Consider the following 16,993-nt stretch of genomic DNA (forward strand, 5'->3'; position numbering starts at 1 on the left):
TCACAGACTGTGGCCCTTGCTAGATCCAAATGTCCAGTCCCCACAGCACTGGCACCGCTAGCCACATGTGGCTCTAGAAACGTGAAATTAAATGAACCCAACAATTGTTTCTCAGTCACCCTGACCACATTCCAGGTGCTTAGTGGCCACCAGGAGCTTTTTTTTTTTTTTTTTAATTTATTTATTATGTACACAATATTCTGTCTGTGTGTATATCTGCAGGCCAGAAGAGGGCACCAGACCCCATTACAGATGGTTGTGAGCCACCATGTGGTTGCTGGGAATTGAACTCAGGACCTTTGGAAGAGCAGGCAATGCTCTTAACCACTGAGCCATCTCTCCAGCCCCCACCAGGAGCTTTTTCTGTGACAACTCAGAGGTGTTCTTAAATCAACAAAGATGGGCTGCCCTCAGCTGTAACTGGATTCAGGCTAGATCTTTCTGGATTTGTCCCTGACTGGATAAGGGAGGGTGGTCTGAGCCTGGACTGGTGTTTTAGTACTGTCTGTGGTGGAGTGTGGCCTGGGTCCAGTCACTTGGAGTCTCTGGCCCATCCAGGGGCCATTTGGTGGCGGTTGGGCCCCACTGCATCTAAGAATGGTGGGACTGTCCATGTTCTCCCAGGTTTATGGACTTTGTGGTGAAACCACAGACATGAAAGCATCTGGTGCAGTCTGAGATATCACGGCTGGTAACTGGCCACTGGATCGGGTTCTCCATTTTTCTCCAGGCAAACACCCTATGGGGGGGGCCTCCAGCTTCTTGTCCCCATATGATACCATGTGATGTCTTAGACAGGGCAGCTTGGTGGACCGCCTGGTTTTCATACCTACCTGGCCCTTTCTATGTCATTGTAGGCTTTGAAGGTAAACCTCCCTCTTGCCTGGCTCCCATGGTGCCTGCCACCCAAGATGCATGTTAAAAGCCAGTTTTAACCCTTTGGGAATAGCCCCGCTTGATCCATGGAGGCTTAAGACAAAACCAGCTCTTCACACAGCCACATGGGGACGGCTGAGCCCTATTGTCACTGCAAGAGTCCCAACTAAGGCCAGGAGGGTATCCCTAAGTGGGCATGGAGGGGCACCCTGGACTACGTAGGGCTACTCCCTGTGACTGGGTGATGTGGGGACATGTATGTTCATTCAGTGGATCTGAGGTACTGACCTCTGTGTTTAGTGTACCATCCTCAAATGAACACGGGGACCTGTGGCCTGTGGTCCCTGGGTGCCAGGGTGGTGACAGGTGCTAGCTCCATCGAGGCTACACCACCCCTCCCCCCTGTAGCCATGCTGCCTCCGGGCCCACCCCTCCTACACCTCTTAATTATTTTCCTTGGCTGTTGTGAATTAAATCTCCCAGTAACCGTAGGAGACATCTTTGGGTACGGCCCGCTTACATCTCCGGCACCCACAGAAGTTGTTAAATGAATAACGTTGACTTACTCCAGGGACCCAATTCTCTCTGAATGTAATTCCCCTCTGTTACCGGGAGCTTCTTGGAGAAACCTTAAAAAGAATAAACAGAAGTTCCTAACGCTTCCTCAGATCCTGTTGGGAAGGAGGGGAATTACTTGAAATTAATTTTTAAAAGAGGATCACACCACAGCTTGATGACAGAAGGAGCTGGTGTCTTAGAGTGTTCTGATGTGGGGGGGGGGGGCAGGGTCCAGCACAGGGCCGGGTGGTTTGAGGATGTTGCCTCCCAGATTTCCCACATCGGAGGTGCGTCTGATAGAGGCAGGTTGGACAGTGACTCAGCCTTAATGTGGTGGTTTGGCCAATGGGTGCTTGCTGATGGAGCCAGGGGATGCCAGGTACACAGTAGCCATCAAGGTGACCTGTAGACCACTTGTCTGTGTTCTGCTCTGCTGTGGCCCTGAGCTACCTTGTCGGCCATTATAGGCACCAGCTACCCTCTCCTCCTGCCCCTGCTCCTCCTGCTCTTCCTGCTCCCCCCTCTTTCTGCTCCTCCTCCCCCCTTTTCCTTTTCCCTTTCCCCTTCCTTCTCCCATCTCTCCATCTGCTCCCGTCTGACTTGTGCAGACTTGTCACCTGGGGGACAGGTGAGGCTGTCACCCCAACTGTGAGCAGGCAAAGCTCTTTATGTGCCTTCTTTCTCTGACAGTATTGTGACAGCTGTCCCCATTTCATAAGCCTGCTAAAGTCTTCCATGGTCAGGCCTGGGAGCTGTGACCCTCTGGTCTGTGGCTTCTGAGGGATTTCAGGTCTTCGGTAAATGTGTCTTCCGGTAGCTCTGTCCATCTGGCCAGGGACCCAGCTCCCTCTCTAGACCACCCAACGCTATACAGCAGCCTGGGAGAGAGCCTGGGTTTAAGGTGTTACTTTGGTTTATTAACAGGGGTGCTTGGGAGGAGGCAGAGCAGCATGGGGGACTTTCCCAAGGTCAGGAGCAGTTCTTTGGATGAGCCAGGAATAGAACTCCGGAGCTGGGCTGTGCTAACCCTGAGCTCAAATTGCCAGCCAGGCAGGTCAGCATCAGTGCAGAGGGCCAGAGTGGGAGGGGGGCTCAGCTCCTGAGATGGGGAGCCAGCGGAACCTAAGGGAAAGCTGGGCCGTGCTCTCTGTGGGCCTGTCACTTCCAGGAGGGTGTGTTGGTCTGTGGTTGGCGCTGAGAACACAGCCTAGTTTTTAGCCGATGCTAGGGTGTGTTGTGTGGGCTGTGTGTGGCTTTTAAGATCAGCTGGGGCTGGTAAGAAACGGCAAAGTCACATTCATTTTCTGAGGCTCTTAGGAGGGACCTGATGCCACATAGATGCTGGGAGGCAAGTGTGGTCCTTTCTGAACCAGGCTCTCTTGAGTACTCCAGGGCCGCCTGTACCTCTTCCCACCACTTTGTTTTGGGGGTACACTTGGGCAGGGGAAGAAGCTTCTGTCTCTCTGGGTGCTCATATCAAGGTGAAAGTTGTGGTCCTGCCTGGATCTCTGAGCCTGGTGAAAATAGGGCCTGGTGAAGGGGTGGGGGTGTCACATCCCTGGAAGAGGTGCACCTTCTGGTCTGGGACTATAGATGGGGGAACTGCTCAAAGTGGAAGCTCGGAAGGCCCAAGCAGGGCTCCAGACGCAACAGAGGTGGAGAGAGGAGGAGGCTGGGGGCTTGGGGAGGGGCTGAACTTCTCCAAGGCCCATCATGGGGTCTGGGAGGTTAGAAATACAGCGTCTAGATTACAAATATGTGGTCTTGAGGCTAGAGAGAGTAGATGATACTGCCTTCGGGGAGCCAGAGTAGGGCCTAGGAGAAAGGCCACTCAGTGAACTAGGAGATGCTGCTTGCTACTGGAGGCAAAGGGACAGATGGCGGGAGAGGGCAGTCCCTGCTGCCTGCCAGGTCCCTGGGGGGTCAGAGGATGCCGGTGAAGTGGCCCCCCTGGGGCAGTTTTCAGTGAGGCTGGACACGTACACCCCAGTGTCTGCTCTGTGCGACAGGTAGGGAAGAGGTGCTTGCTTTCAGACATGACCCAGGCGCAACACTAGGTGGGGGCAAGGGAAGACCCATCTGGGAAAAGGCAGAGCCTGAGGATGGGGAGAAACTGAGGCAGGGTCTGTGACTAGGCCTTGATGCTGAGGCCCGCTGCCACTCACAGGAGCACTGGGAAGTGGGCCAGGAGCTTGATGCCCAGAACTTCCCACGATGAAATGGCTTGTGTCTAACCTTCTCTTGTTAGTGACTCAACCTCTGACACCAACTTCTAATGACATAAACATGAGAGCAGATGCCAAAGGATCCTTGCAGTTGCCTAGAGCTTACAAAGACAAGACCTGGCCTTAACCACGAGGACCCCAGAACCTCCTCTCCACGCACTCACTCTGTGAAGGGCTCACTCCCAGGGACATGAGGGCCGACTCGCCTATGTATTGTTTCCCTCCTGGAGTTTGCAACTCATAAAGGCCTCTGGGATCTCATAGTGTCTGTGACAATTTGGGACTCTGATGACAGGCAATGGGAAGATCAAGATGGGAATCAGAGGATGGGAAACAATGGTGGGGGAGGGGAGCCCAGCCAGCTGGGAGCCCATGCCTGTAATCCCAGTATTCAGAAAGCTGAGGCAGGAGGGTTGAGAGCTGGAGGCTACAGGAGAAGACCCTATTTCAAAAGAACTAAAGGAAAAACAAGAAAGTAATTTTCAAAGAATGTTCCCTGGGTGAAACACCAGCCCCGTGGTCTGCAGCTGTGACACAGGCTGTGTGTGTGTCAGGCCACAGAGGCACGGAAAGGGTTCTAGCAGTCAGCTGAGCATGGGTCCGTTTATGGGCTTTCAACCAGAGTCAGTGTGAGGAGCAGCAGGGAGGTTTGTGGTTTGAGGGGGCCTTCTCGAGCAGTTTCAGCTCTCAATTGGCTTTGAAGTCTGCAGAGAGAACAACAGAGCCTGGACACCCAAGTACATTTGTAAGGGATCCTTAGGGTCTATGCGGGTATATGTGGAGACCCTGGGGGGATACCCCAGACCTCTGTCTCCTGGAATGTGTGGCTGTCTCTATAGGATGGCCTGCCCTTCCTCCTCCTCTCACCTGTAGGATGCAGGGTCACTCCTAAAATGTGCTGGAGGGGGCTCCTGTATTTCTGGTTCCGTGACTGTGCAGGTTCAGAAGGTGGAAATAAACCCATGGGGTAGAACATGAGCCCCTCCTGGCCACTCTTCCTCACGACAGGGGTCCAGGATTGGGGCCTCCTACCTACCTGGCTCCCCCTGCTCTTTGCCTGGGCTGCTCCACCCCATCCCCCAGTCCTGCCCAGGTCACCACTGTCTGCTTGGCAGCAGGTGGCAAGAATGGCTGGAGGTCCTGCTTAGAGTGTCACCACCCCTAGCTTCTTAGAGTCTCAGGCCTTGAGGCTGGGGAAGACAGAGGCCTATAGCTTTGGGGACCTCGGCAGGAGGGATGGAACATGGTGACTTTTATCCTGAGGGTTCATAGCCACATGCTAATGCCACTTCAGCGTGCGCGTGTGTGTGTGTGTGTGTGTGTGTGTCCACAGAGCACCCGCCAGCCTGGGAAAGTTCCCTGGAGCAAGGCTTTGATGGCATGTGACTGTTTCCTGTGACCATATGTCTGAAATACCCACAGGCAAGGGTTCTAAGAGGAAGGGGAGTTTCCAGGGTCTACTGGGGTCCCCTGGAAAACACCCACTCTGTCCTGGTCCATGACTTTCATTTTAAAGTGTACAGTGACCCCACCTCTAATTCCAAAAACTTAGGCGGGGAAGGGAAGAAGATCAAGCATTACAAGTCGTTTTCAACTATATAGAAAATTGAAAAGGCAAATGTTGGGGGAGGACAGACACCCTTTTAAAATGTCCAGTGCTGGCTGGGTCAGGGAGGTGGCTCAGTGGGCTAGGATGTCTGCCTCTAAGTCTAATGACCGGAGTTCGATCCCCAGAGCCCACATGGTAGAAAGAGAACTTGTGAAAGTTGTCCTCTGACCTTCACCCTAATGCTGTGCTGCACGTGTGCACACATATACACACTAAATAATTCACTGACAAAAGTACAGTGTTCATACCTGTAATTCCAACTGAGGCAGGCAGGTCTTGAGTTCCAAGCTAGCCTGGGCTGCAGAGTAAAGCTATTGTCTCAAAAAAAAGAAAGAAAGAAAGAAAGAAAGAAAGAAAGAAAGAAAGAAAGAAAGAAAGAGAAAAACAAAAGACAAAAGACAACCCAGAGTGATACAGTCCAGTGGCATTTAGCACGTACACAGTGTTGTGCAACCACACGCGCCTGTCCTTCTTGAACCGAGCAGTCCCGTCACCCAGGAAACGGCCCCCACAAGAGCAGCCACCCCTCCGCCAGTAGCTGCTAATGCATCTGCTGTCTGCCTGTATGGATCTGCTCTTTCTGGAGATTGCATATTTGGGACTCGTGTGACACCTTTTGTGTCTGGCTTCTGTCCCTCAGGACCGTGTTTTTCAGGTTTGTCATGTGGTCTGTGTTCAAACTTGCTTGCTTCTTTTTTTCTTTCCTTCCTTTATCTGGTTTTCGAGACAGGGTTTCTCTGTGTAGCCCTGGCTGTCTTGGAACTCGCTCTGTAGACCAGGCTGGCCTTGAACTCACAGAGATCCACCTGCCTCTGCCTCCCAAGTGCTGGGATTAAAGGCCTGTGGTACCACACCTGGCTCCTTTTCCTTAAGGCAGGATCTGTGTGCTTTGTCCTGCTCCAGCCTCCTGAATGCTGGGATTATAGGCATAAACCACCATACCTGGCCTTCATTCCTTTTTAGGACCAACCGCTATTCCAGTGAACAGATATACCATACTTTTCAAATTTATTCCCCAGCTTTCCTAGGTTATCACCACCCCTTAGCAGCTGCGTGTGGTATTGGAATGAACATCGGTGCAGGACACACACATGTATGATTGTGCCGATTCTTTGTCCCTGTGCTCAGCTACCATAGAACACATATCAGGACCCGATAATTTTTTCACGGCTTAGTATTTATTCCACCATAATTTGGCTACTTGGCTATTGCTTCACAGGTGGACTGGACTGAGGACCTATAGATGTGTCTGGGGGTGACCAGCCAAGCCCAGAGACCTAAAGCATAAGGGGCTGTACTTTCTTTTCTAAGCTGCTGGTCTGACACTTGTACCATTAGGACAGGATAAAGGGGTGACTCCATCTTTATTGATTTTGTTATTCCCTGTCATTTCCTCCTCATGCCCCATGGAAGGAATTTGGTGACTCAAATGGTAATCCTGGTCTCTGAGCATGGCTCTTTCTAGGTTCCTGTCCCCAGGTGGGGGTGGGTGGTGCTGTCTGAAGTCCGGCACATACTAGTGTCCCCCTCCTATAAGCGGGAACTGGCACTCAGGGAGCTGTATTCAAAGGCTTGCTCGTGAGAGTGGGAAACTGTTTCTCAAGCACTTGGTAGTATGTGCTGTGACCGTCCGACCCCAGAGCCACAAAGGTTTACAAACAGCTTGTTTTTGAATGATCGCTACCAGGTCCAGAGGCCGCCTAAGAAAGGCTTGAGGGTCCCTCGGTAGGTGGGAAACCACAGAGACCTGTGTGAGCTGTTCAAGGGCTAGCGGGTGGTACTGTAGGAAGAATGAAAGCTGATGAGGGGGTGTCCATCCTTCACGGGCCTCGATGCCAAGAATGGATACATGCAGTCCAGGCCCAGGAACCAGATCTGACAGGAACAGGAGCAGGGAAGGGCAGCTTGCTCGTTGTAAATGGGGTTTTGTGTAATTGACATTGGTGAAGACGATGCTGGGAACTCACACGGATTACTGGTCACCACTCTTGGACACACACATTTGTGTGCATGCATGCGTGCACACACACATACACACACGGACACACACACGCACGCTGCATGCCCTTGAAGCCAGGGCCCTGTTGTCTGTCTGGGCTTTTCTTTCCCCAAGGGCCTGCCAGGTAGACAGGACTCAATGAGATTCTGACTGTTCTGCGCTTTCATAAAAGCCTGCTAAAATAAGACCACTCAGGGACAGGGCTTCCTGGCTCTCCATCACAAATGTTGACAGCGGGGTGAAAATGTGGCCAGGTTTCTCTCCAACGTGAAAAATGGGGAGTAGGCATGCAAGGAAATGGGAAACCTGGCATCCCACCTGGGTGGCACTGTGTGCAGGACAAGGCCCCCCCAGGTGGTGTCACCACCATGGCACATGTTAACCCCACAGACTGTCCTGGGTGGGTGTCTGGTGAATAGGCATGAGACTGCAGGCTGCCCGAGAGGGCTGTCCCCACCACAGGGGAAAGACACTGTAATAGAGTTGGGGTGAGTGGGGACTCTGCATGCGCCCGGGACAGCAGTGGTTCAGCTAGAACCCTCGGCCCCCCTGATGTAAGCACTCCTCAGGACTTCATAAGTCAAAGGGGATTTTCTGAGCAGGACCAGGCCAGGGCCCACTGGCATGCTATTGGTGACATAAATCTAGTACCAGCCGCCCCAGAGCTTCTCCCAGGAGTCTCTGTCCCCTGGAGGGTCCAAACACTCCCCTTCCACCCCCTCCTCCCCTGCCTGGCCCTGGCCCAGCCATATAAAGTTTAAAGGTTTTAAATGCAAATATTTCTCTTTTATAGATGCCAGCTGTCTCCAGAGAGCGTGACTCCTCCCTGCTCAACTTCATTGTCCAATTAGCTTCCCATATCTGAGTACTAGAGAGCTGGGGGGAGCGGGGGAGGGGAGCTGGGCTCTGAGCTGGTGGCTCTGAAGGCTGTTGTCTGGGGGGTGGCTTGGGGGTAGCCTGGGTGGAGGGGTGCTTGCAGGGGGAGGGGCCTTGAGTCTACAGGGTAGGAAGCTGCTTCTGGCTGGGGACTGGGGGTGGGGTAAGGGGCTGTGTCACAGGGTGGAGGCCTGGCCAGGGTTTGGTACAAATTTCGAGGCTGCGGGTGGAGATGCAGGAGCTGGGGCAGTTGGTGGCCAGGACATTCTTTTCGTGTTTAGAGACATAAAGGCAGGCAGCCTGCGCACACTGGCTCCCTTCTTCTCCCCTCAAGTGCCCTCTTCCCGCCCGCCTTCCAGCCGTGCGCCACGGCGTCCCCATTCACCGGGGCTCCGAGGCGCTCACAAAGCGAGGCAATTAGAATTGAAAATCTATGCAAAACAGCTGTTAACTGATTGCAAAGGAGTGCAGCTGTGTGCGGGGCGCGGGTGGGAGCCGGCGCTGAAAGCGCAGGAAGTGGCGCCGAGGCCCAGGGTTAAGAGGAAAACTCCCCAATGGGCCGAGAGGGATCCGGCAGGTCTTAACCCTTTCCTGCTGCCTGGGTGACCTTAGTCCCCAGCAGCCCTTAGACAGCGTCTTAGATGGATGCAGGAGGTCGGGTCTCCATTCTAGAACACCGGCTCCCTTCCACGTCCTGCTGTCCTCTGTTATGTCCTGGGTCAACACGCCTGTGTTATAGGAGCGTAGAGCCTCTTTGCCATCCCAGGGCAGTCACTGCTGTGAGGACAGGGTCATCTCCCTGCTCCCCACACACTCAGACTGGGTTGAGGAAACTCTGAAACACCACCACCACAGAACTTCACCTTCTAACCCCAAGAACAGCTTAGCAAAGATAAATGCAGCTTCCCAGGCCCTGCCAGGAGACCTTAGGACTTGGCTGGCCTATCATTCCGGCCCGCTGCTACCCGAATGGGCAAGGCCAGACTGAAAAGGTGACTTCCGGAGGCAGGGATAGGAAAGCCTTCTAGGAAGCTAGACTTCAGCAGAGCTTTGAAGAATGGTCACTGATGTGAGACAGGAAAGAGCAAGTGGAGAAGCTTTGAGGCCTTGGTAGCTGCAGAGGAGAGCGTGGGCCTAGTGGTGAGGCTGGCTGGGGGCTGGGCAGAGCCCTCTCTCTATGCCTCAGTCCTGCAAGCCTCCTCCCCACCCAGACGGGTTTTCAGGTTACTAAGTGTTTATCCAGGGACATCAAAGAAGCATAGATGTTAAAAGAGGAAGCAAGTCTGCCTTCCCTTCCACGGGGCTGCTTTATGGGGCAGAGCTTGAACTCAGAGACACCCCGCCCCCCAACGCAGCCTCGGGAGTCACTGGGGTGACAAACCCTGCTGAAGTTTTCTTAGGGGGCTTCGGGAATGCTGCCGGGTGTAGTAACTGTCTGTGGCAGGTTTATGTTCCGATTTCTGAGCCCGAGGCAGGTTGATTAACATTCTCTGGTCTCCTGACTCTTGGGTAGTGGAGGTCACCACCTGCCTCGCCAAGCCTAGAGGGTACTCCATGACAGCTCAGCACCCCTGTGCTGGGAAAGTGGTTACTTCTGGTCTGTGCCGGAGTCTAGGGCTCCTATACACGGAGATGCCAGGTGACTAAGAGGAGGTGACAGCCGCCTCTGGTGAGAGCAGCTGGTCAGAGTGGAAAACACACCTGTTAGGTTTTCGTTTTATGTCTCCCTGCTTACCCCCAAAGGAAGCAAAATAGCAAAGACCCGAAGGCAAGATGCCACCCAGCACCCAGGGCTCCCTTCAGATAGGGCTGGCATCTGTGCAGGCTCAGGTGGGAACCTGACCTTGGTGGGGATGCCCTGATCTGCCAGCCTGCCCTCTCACCTTCCTGGCCCTGCTGCCTCACATGGCTTGACCTGTGAGCCTCTGGTGTCTGCCCTCTGGTCTTTCTGAGCTGCCTGCCGCTGTTGCCATTTTCAGTTTTGTTTCAGGGGAGGCCTTGTGAAACCGCCCCAGGGACGGCGTGTTTGTCCGGTGGATAAGTTCCACACCTGTCCTGGTTATGTGGCAGCACGCTTTTATTTCTGGTAGCCCCTTTAGGCCTGGAAACCCCTCCTGACTCGGGTTTGAAGTTCATCTGTCCTGGGGAAGGTTTCTGAGATTCCAGGCTCTCAGAAAGGGTGGGATTTGCAGAGACCCAGCTTACCTGTGAGGGGCTAGGGGCTTCTGCTTTTTATTCTTTTTTGTTTGTTTTTTTTTGAGACCGGGTTTCTCTGTGGCTTTGGAGCCTGTCCTGGAACTAGCCCTTGTAGACCAGGCTGGCCTCGAACTCACAGAGATCCGCCTCCTGCCTCTGCCTCCTGAGTTCTGGGATTAAAGGCATGCTCCACCACCAACCGGCCTCCTGCTTTTTATTCTGAGAGGCCCAGCAAGGCAGAACCCTCAGTAGGAGAGCTGGAGAAGGAGAGGATGAGCTAGGAGGCTCCTCCCACCCCCTGGGACTGCCCCTGGCACTTTCGGTCTCAAATCCTTTCTCAGTCAATTTTTCCCAAGCAAATGGGAACTGAGGGGGAAAAATCCACAGAGGGAGCCAGGCAGCGGTGTTGGACCACACCTTTAATCCCAGCACGTGTGACGCAGAGGCAGGCGGATCTCTGTGAATTCTAGGCCAGCCAAGACTACACAGAGAGGTCCTGTCTGGGAAAAACAAAACAACAAAACAGAAAAGAAAGCCACAGAGGGAAGTCTGTGTGGTTTAGCCTTGTTGGTGGGAGTGGAGCAGCTGCTCAGGGAGGGGGAGGGCAGCCAGGGGAGGTTAGCATAGCCTTGGAGTCAGGAATTAGCAGTAGGCTCCGTGCAGGGCACAGCTCGTTAGCAAGGGGCCACATGGCTGCAGGAGGACAGTTTCCACCCATAAACTCAGAGGCCCTGCTCTGGGATTACTGATTTCCTGGGGCAGGGTGTAGTGATAGTGAGTGCCATCCATCTCCTGGTGGCTGCCAGCATTTTCTGGCCTGGGTGCACATAGCTGGCTCGCTGCTGTCCCCACGTGGCCACTAGGGGTGTCTGTCACTCTTGCTACCTTGGACAGTCTGGGTTGGACTGACTCCCGGTTAAAGAAGCTGAGGAGGATGCCCAGTTCACCTGCAGACTTGTAACCTTGAGCGCTTCTGGGCAAGTGGAGTTGAAGCCCCGGTTGCAGGGGACAGCTTTAATAGAACCGGAGTGTACGAGAGGGAGTGATCAGCTCTTAAAAAAAAAAACAAAAACAAACAGGTGGTAGTTCGTAGCGGTCACCCACTAATTTATTGATTGGCCAGTCTGGTCCCCAGCAAACAGGTGAACGAACTTGGCCTCCAAGACACCCCTTCCCAAGGGAGAAAGGTGCGACAAGATTTGTAGGAAGAGCCCGGTGTTGTTACCTGGGGAACCTGGCCTGCAGGCAGCGCAGCCAGGTGCGAGCTGCTCATTTACATGTCGCTCCCCTCCCCCACAGCCAGTAATCCAGGTGGGAAAGGGGCTGGACCCGCCCGGGAGGTTTTTTCATTTTGTTTTTACGGCTCGAGGCCAGTTGTTTCTTTCTCCTGACACCTCCCTGTCCTCCCCTCCCCCTCCTGCGCGCGCTTCCCGGCGGGTTGAAGGCGCCTCTCCTCCGTGGAATCCCCGACGCCCGGGGAGCCCGGTGCATCCACCGGACAGCGAGCATCGTAAACTTGCAGGGGCCACACTGCCCGGGGGTGGCGCAGACTAACGCGTGGACCGAAGGCCGCGGCGCGTGTGTGGGGACAGGGACCGGGTGGCCGCAGGTAGGAGCAGTAACTCGGCCTGCCCTTGCCCGCCCGTTTCCCTAGTCGTTTGTGGTCGGCCAAGGGGCTTGTGCAAGACTGGCCCGGCATGCACCCCCGCCCCGCGGCATCGGCGTCTTCTGCTGGCGCTGGCCCCGAGCGCTGCCCGCCGCCGGCGTCATCGGGAACAGATGGACGGGGGGTGCTGGCGCCCGCGCTCGCTCCCGGCGCTGTCCCGGCTGGCGCGGCAGAGAGGAAGGCGGGGGAGGCGGCGCGCGCCTGCGGAGCACTGCGCGGGCATGTCCCGGGGCAGGTTTGGGGTTGGCACCGCGGTAGAAAGTTGAAACCCGCAGCGGCGCTGGGGTGCCCTCCCCCCCGGGTGCGGTGGCCTCCGGGCTTGAAAGTATGAAAGCGGAGGATCAGAGAGCTCCGCAGAGAGGGCGGGGTGGGGGGGGACCTCGGGACCTCGCGGCGACCTTGCCACTTTGCTGGCTGCTCCCTACATGCCGGGCCCGGCCTCGGGACCCCGGCTGCCAGCCCAGCCCTTTGAGTCCGCGCCTCCGGGGTGGCGGGAGGGGGGTATTTGGGGGACTGGTCGCCTGCGCGCCCGTCGTGTTGGGGGCGGGAGGGCTGGGGCCCACAGTTCCTCTCCGCGCCGCCTGTGGGTGCCGAGGAATTTCAGGACGCTCCCTGATTCATCCCCGTGAAGTGCCTGGGTGAGGTAGGGTGGGTGGGGGCACCCAGAAATGGGAAGGCGGTGCGCTGGGGCCGGTGGCGCGGTAGGTTGTGCCAGTTTCTGGAGGCGGCGGCCTCGCCTCGGACCGCAACCCCAGCTACTTAATGATGCCCCTGGCGCAGCGGCGCCTCCATGGACTTCAGCTTCTCAAACATGGGCTTCTTAAAGAACTCGACCCCTGCCGTATGGCCTTCCCCAAAATTGCTTGAAACGAGATGGATACTTTGTAAAACTTTGGGTCAGAGGCTCGCAGCCTTAGCTCTTAACATTAAGTCTTTGGGATAATAGGTCACGCATCTTGGAGAACCTGGAAAGTCAACGGCCTATATTGTGTGGTCCCTTCCACCCAGCTCAAGGAAAGGCTTCCTGAGCGCTGGGTTTATCCCTCCCCTCGCTTAGTGGGTGGCCAGGTGCCAGGCACTGTTCCAGGCGCTTGGGGAGGCGGCTGTGAGGCTCGGATATGGCAGGCATGCTGTAAGCCACTCCTCTCTACTCTTGGCGACCAGTGGCCTCCGAGCCTCTGAGATCCCCGGACAATCCAGCCGGGGTCGCCAGGAGCACGGGGGAGGCACCTACCCGGCGGGCTGTGACCGCGCTGGGTGCTCCGGGCGGTCCGTCGGTGCGCGCGCGCGTGCGCTTGCGGCTGAAACCCGACACCTCCCGCCGGCTGAGGTCAGGGCGCCGGGAGCGAGCCGGGGCCGGGGAGTGGGCGGCGTTGCGCTTGGGTGTGTCCTCGGCGGCGACAGCAGCAGGTGTTTCTTGGCCCAGGCCCCGGAAGCTCCACCTCCCCGAGCGGCCGAGCCGCCGCCGCGCACCCCCGGGTGAGATAAGCAGTTCAGACCAACCCGGGCGACGGTGGCTCCGGCATGTGTCAGGCGCGGTGGAGCAGCGGAGCCCTGGCATGAAAGGTGAGCGCGCGGGTGGGGGTGGGGGGGCTGGCGGGGGTTCCCTCGCTCCCTCACCCGCTCAAGTTTGTGGGCTCGGGAGGGGCGCCAACGGCCGGGGCCAGGTCCCGCGGGTGTGAGGGCTGGAAGCGCGGGGCGCGCGGCCGACCCGAAGCCTCACTCGCGGTAGCGCGCGCGCGCTGGGTGTCGCGGGGTCTGCGGCCGCGGAAGTGCGCGGGGAAAGTGCGCGGGGGCGGCTACGGGGCGCGCGGTTGAAACAAAACTTTGGATGGGGCGGGGGCGCCCAGGCAGGTGCTAGGGACCGGCATGCCTTGTCTGGGATGGCCGCCCAAAGGGCCTCGGCGCCCCCCGCCCGGCCCTTCCCGCTCCGCCTGGATGCGCCTCCCCGCCCCCCGCGGCCGCGCTGACGGCGAGTGGCCCGCCCGAGTGGAGCCGATTCAATTATATTGCAGCACCAGAGACACCTCGTCGCCCGCCGCCTCTCCGGCAGGCTAATTAAATTCCCTTCGTGGAGGCGGAGCGGGAGCTGGGCTGCCCTCCCCGCTGCCCGCCTCTTCGAGCGCGGGGAGGTGGCGGGGGCCGCTTAGGACCGCGCGGAGTAGGCTTGGGGCCGCAGGTCTGGGCATCGGAGCAGGGAGCGAGCAAGGGGCGCCCCCGCGCACCTGCCGCCCGGGGTGGGGGTGCCAGCCCGAGTAGGGTCGGTTTGGCGCTTGCAAACCAGCCTTTGTCTTCGTGTGTTTAAAGCACACTAAACGCTTGCTAGCCCCTGCGGTGTCTTATCTGCCGCGGTTGGGGCCCACACAGGTTGGGGTTTGAAAACAAAAAGCGGGACCACCAAATGGAAGGGGGGGAAAAACCCAAGATCCTTTTGTAAAGGGGACCGGAACAAAAGGCGCAGCCTCGCTCTAGGAGGGAGCACCGGGCCTAAGCCGATTTCCAGCACCGGGGGACAAAGAGGCAGGAGGTCCTGGCTGGGCGCTTGGCTGTGTCTCAATCTCCTGCCTGAGACTGGTTTACCCCCTCTTCTCTAGGAAGACAGGGCCCCCCTGGCGAGCAGCCTTCCTCTGGGCGTCCGTGTTACTTAAGCTTGGCTACTTAAGTGTTGCTCAGCCTGTGTTTACAGCCGCCCCCACCCGCAGGCGGGGAACCTGAGGCGCTGGCTGCGTCTGACTCAGCCACTCAGTCGCCCCGCCACAGGTGAGGGGGGCCGGGGCACAGGCTCCGACTGGCAGCGTGTGTCATCTGCTGTGCTGGGTGTCACGCCCCACCGGGTGGACCGGAACAGGGTTGCTGGCAGGCTCACTCGATGGAGCTCTGCTGTACAGAAGCAGCTTGCTCAACACTTCTCACAGCCACCGGGTCACGCCTGACCACCTCCTGGGGGGGTGTGTGCCCTGATGGCTTGGTACAAGGTTGGCTTTTGTCGCCTGGTCTGGCAGTTGGAGCAGAGGAGGCGGGGGGGGGGGGCAGGTCTCTGGTGAGCAGCCAGGCCGAGACCCGGGGTCAGCCACGCCTTCGGAAAAGAGGTGGGAGGCCTGGCCTGGCTTTGGGCTCTGTTCTGTCTGCCTCAGGGCAGGCTCTGAACCAGGAAGGCAGAGAGGCCAGAGCAGGCCCTGACCTGTTGGGGGCAGCTTTTAGGATCCTGGCCAGTTAGGGTTGAAAGGGGAGTGTAGTTCCTTAAATTTAGCATTTTAAAGCTGATGGGAACTGGGCTTTGTCACGTCCCATTTAGCTAACCTTGGGACTGACCTGGGGCGATTCTGATGCCCCTAGGTGGTTTTTAATTGGGTTAGGGTGGCTGGAAGGTTCCAAAAAAGAAAAAAAAAAAAACCCTGACCCTCCATTGCTCTTGGCAAAGCTGTCCCCTCTGGCAGGCAGGCAGCCTCTGGCCGTGAGTAACTTCCCTGTCTCTGGAGGAAGTTGGAAGCTGCGGATCTCGGCTGTGTGGTTTGAGAACTGCAGCCACCTCGGGACTCTGCATTTCTGGCCATAAGGAGCGAAGAGGGCTACGCCACTTTATGGTAGACCTGGGGCCTGCACCTCCCAACCCAGCCCACTGAGTCCCTAGCTGCCCTTGACCCTTCAGACAGGTGTGGTCCATTTCCCTGCTCTGACAGAGGTCTAGCCTTAGCCCCTTGCTGGCCTCCTCCCCTTCCTAGAGACGCGGGTGAGTAATAGCCAGCTGCCACTTTTCCCCCCTTGCCCCCAGGAACCCTCAGGGGCTTGTGGAGTGAGCCAGCAAGGCCGGTTTTTCCTGGCCCCATCTGCAGCCTTGGAATGCCCAGGCTGGGTAACTCCAAAGCCTGGTGGGGTTGGATGGGAAGCCTGGGGGGGGGGGGCATGTTAATTACCAGTGTTGTGGCAACAGCCGCAAACCCTCTGCGAGGCCCAACCCACCTCTTTTCCCTCCCTCCCTCCCTCTCCTGGGCTCTTGGGGCGAGAGCATGTTTAACCTGCAGAGATCGTGTTTAAGGTGACATTTCAGCCTGGTGGCTGTGCGGCCGACCTGCCGACTCGCTTTAATTTCTGCCCCCATGGAGTCTCAGATCTCCGAGGCCTGGCCAAGTGCAGCCCGCCAGTGCTGCTGGCTCTCCCCCCCCCCCCAAGACACACAGGCCACAGCCTGAGTGTTCCTGTCAATGAGAATATCGAGCGCCTCCTCTGAACCCAGCCTTGTGCTCGCCGCCGGGAGGTGTGCAGACAGATGAAACGGGAGCGCATCCAGCAGCAGCACTTGGCGGCTGCCAATCTGCGCTCGGGGTGGTGGTGGGGGGGGCTTTAATCTGGCTGCTACAGCTCTTCCCACCCCAGCCAGGTGAAGCTCCTTGAGCAGCCATGTCTGGCAAAGGCCCTATCATTGCACAGGTTGCCCCTGATTCTCTGGCCAGCTCTAAGTGACACGTGCCCTTCCCTCCCTGGTGCCTGTCTCTGTGTGCCCGCTGTTTAGGGAATAGAGGAAAGCTAGCTTCAGGGAGACTGGGACTCGGGCCTGAAGGAGTGGTTGTAGCTAACGGGGAATCTTGAACACTAGAGTGTTCTCAGTTACCGTGGAGCTGTGAAAAAGGGGTCTGGCTGTAAGGGATTCTGGGGAGGGAGCCATCATTAATTGGAGTGTGGGCTGTGTGGAAAGGGGGCTCTGGCTTAGGAGTATCATTATTGACGACAGTTTAGAAAAAAAAACACTCATAACCAGGCCATGCCTCTATTCAAATAAGTCTCTGTGTCTGGGGTGGGACTTGGCATCTGTGTATTGTTATTTACTGTTTAGAAGATTTATTTTTATGTGTTTGTATGAATGCATGCGTGTATGTCTGTATACCGTAAGTCTCTGTGTCTGGGGTGGGACTTGGCATCTGTATATTGTTATTTACCGTTTAGAAGATTTATTTTTATGTGTTTGTATGAATGCATGCGTGTATGTCTGT

General features: G+C 56.6%; 1 protein-coding gene across 6 annotated transcripts in view; it reads left to right on the forward strand.

The window, feature by feature from the left end:
* Gse1 (Gse1 coiled-coil protein) overlaps positions 1-16,993 on the forward strand; it is a 336,446-nt gene that overhangs the window by 281,857 nt on the left and 37,596 nt on the right. Inside the window, exon 1 of one of the 6 annotated variants that reach the window (XM_050165181.1) lies at positions 12,657-13,571. The exons of 4 other annotated variants lie outside the window; for them this stretch is intronic. In XM_050165181.1, coding sequence (XP_050021138.1) covers positions 13,565-13,571 — 7 coding nt within the window. In that variant the 5' untranslated portion in view covers positions 12,657-13,564. Of the gene's footprint in view, positions 1-12,656; positions 13,572-16,993 lie in introns of those variants that run through there. One more of the 6 variants, XM_050165183.1, reaches the window with a different exon arrangement.

This window comes from Alexandromys fortis, unplaced genomic scaffold (genome assembly GCF_014885135.2).
Source record: "Alexandromys fortis isolate MF-2015 unplaced genomic scaffold, M_Fortis_MF-2015_v1.1 scaffold_165, whole genome shotgun sequence".
Classification (NCBI taxonomy): domain Eukaryota; kingdom Metazoa; phylum Chordata; class Mammalia; order Rodentia; family Cricetidae; genus Alexandromys; species Alexandromys fortis.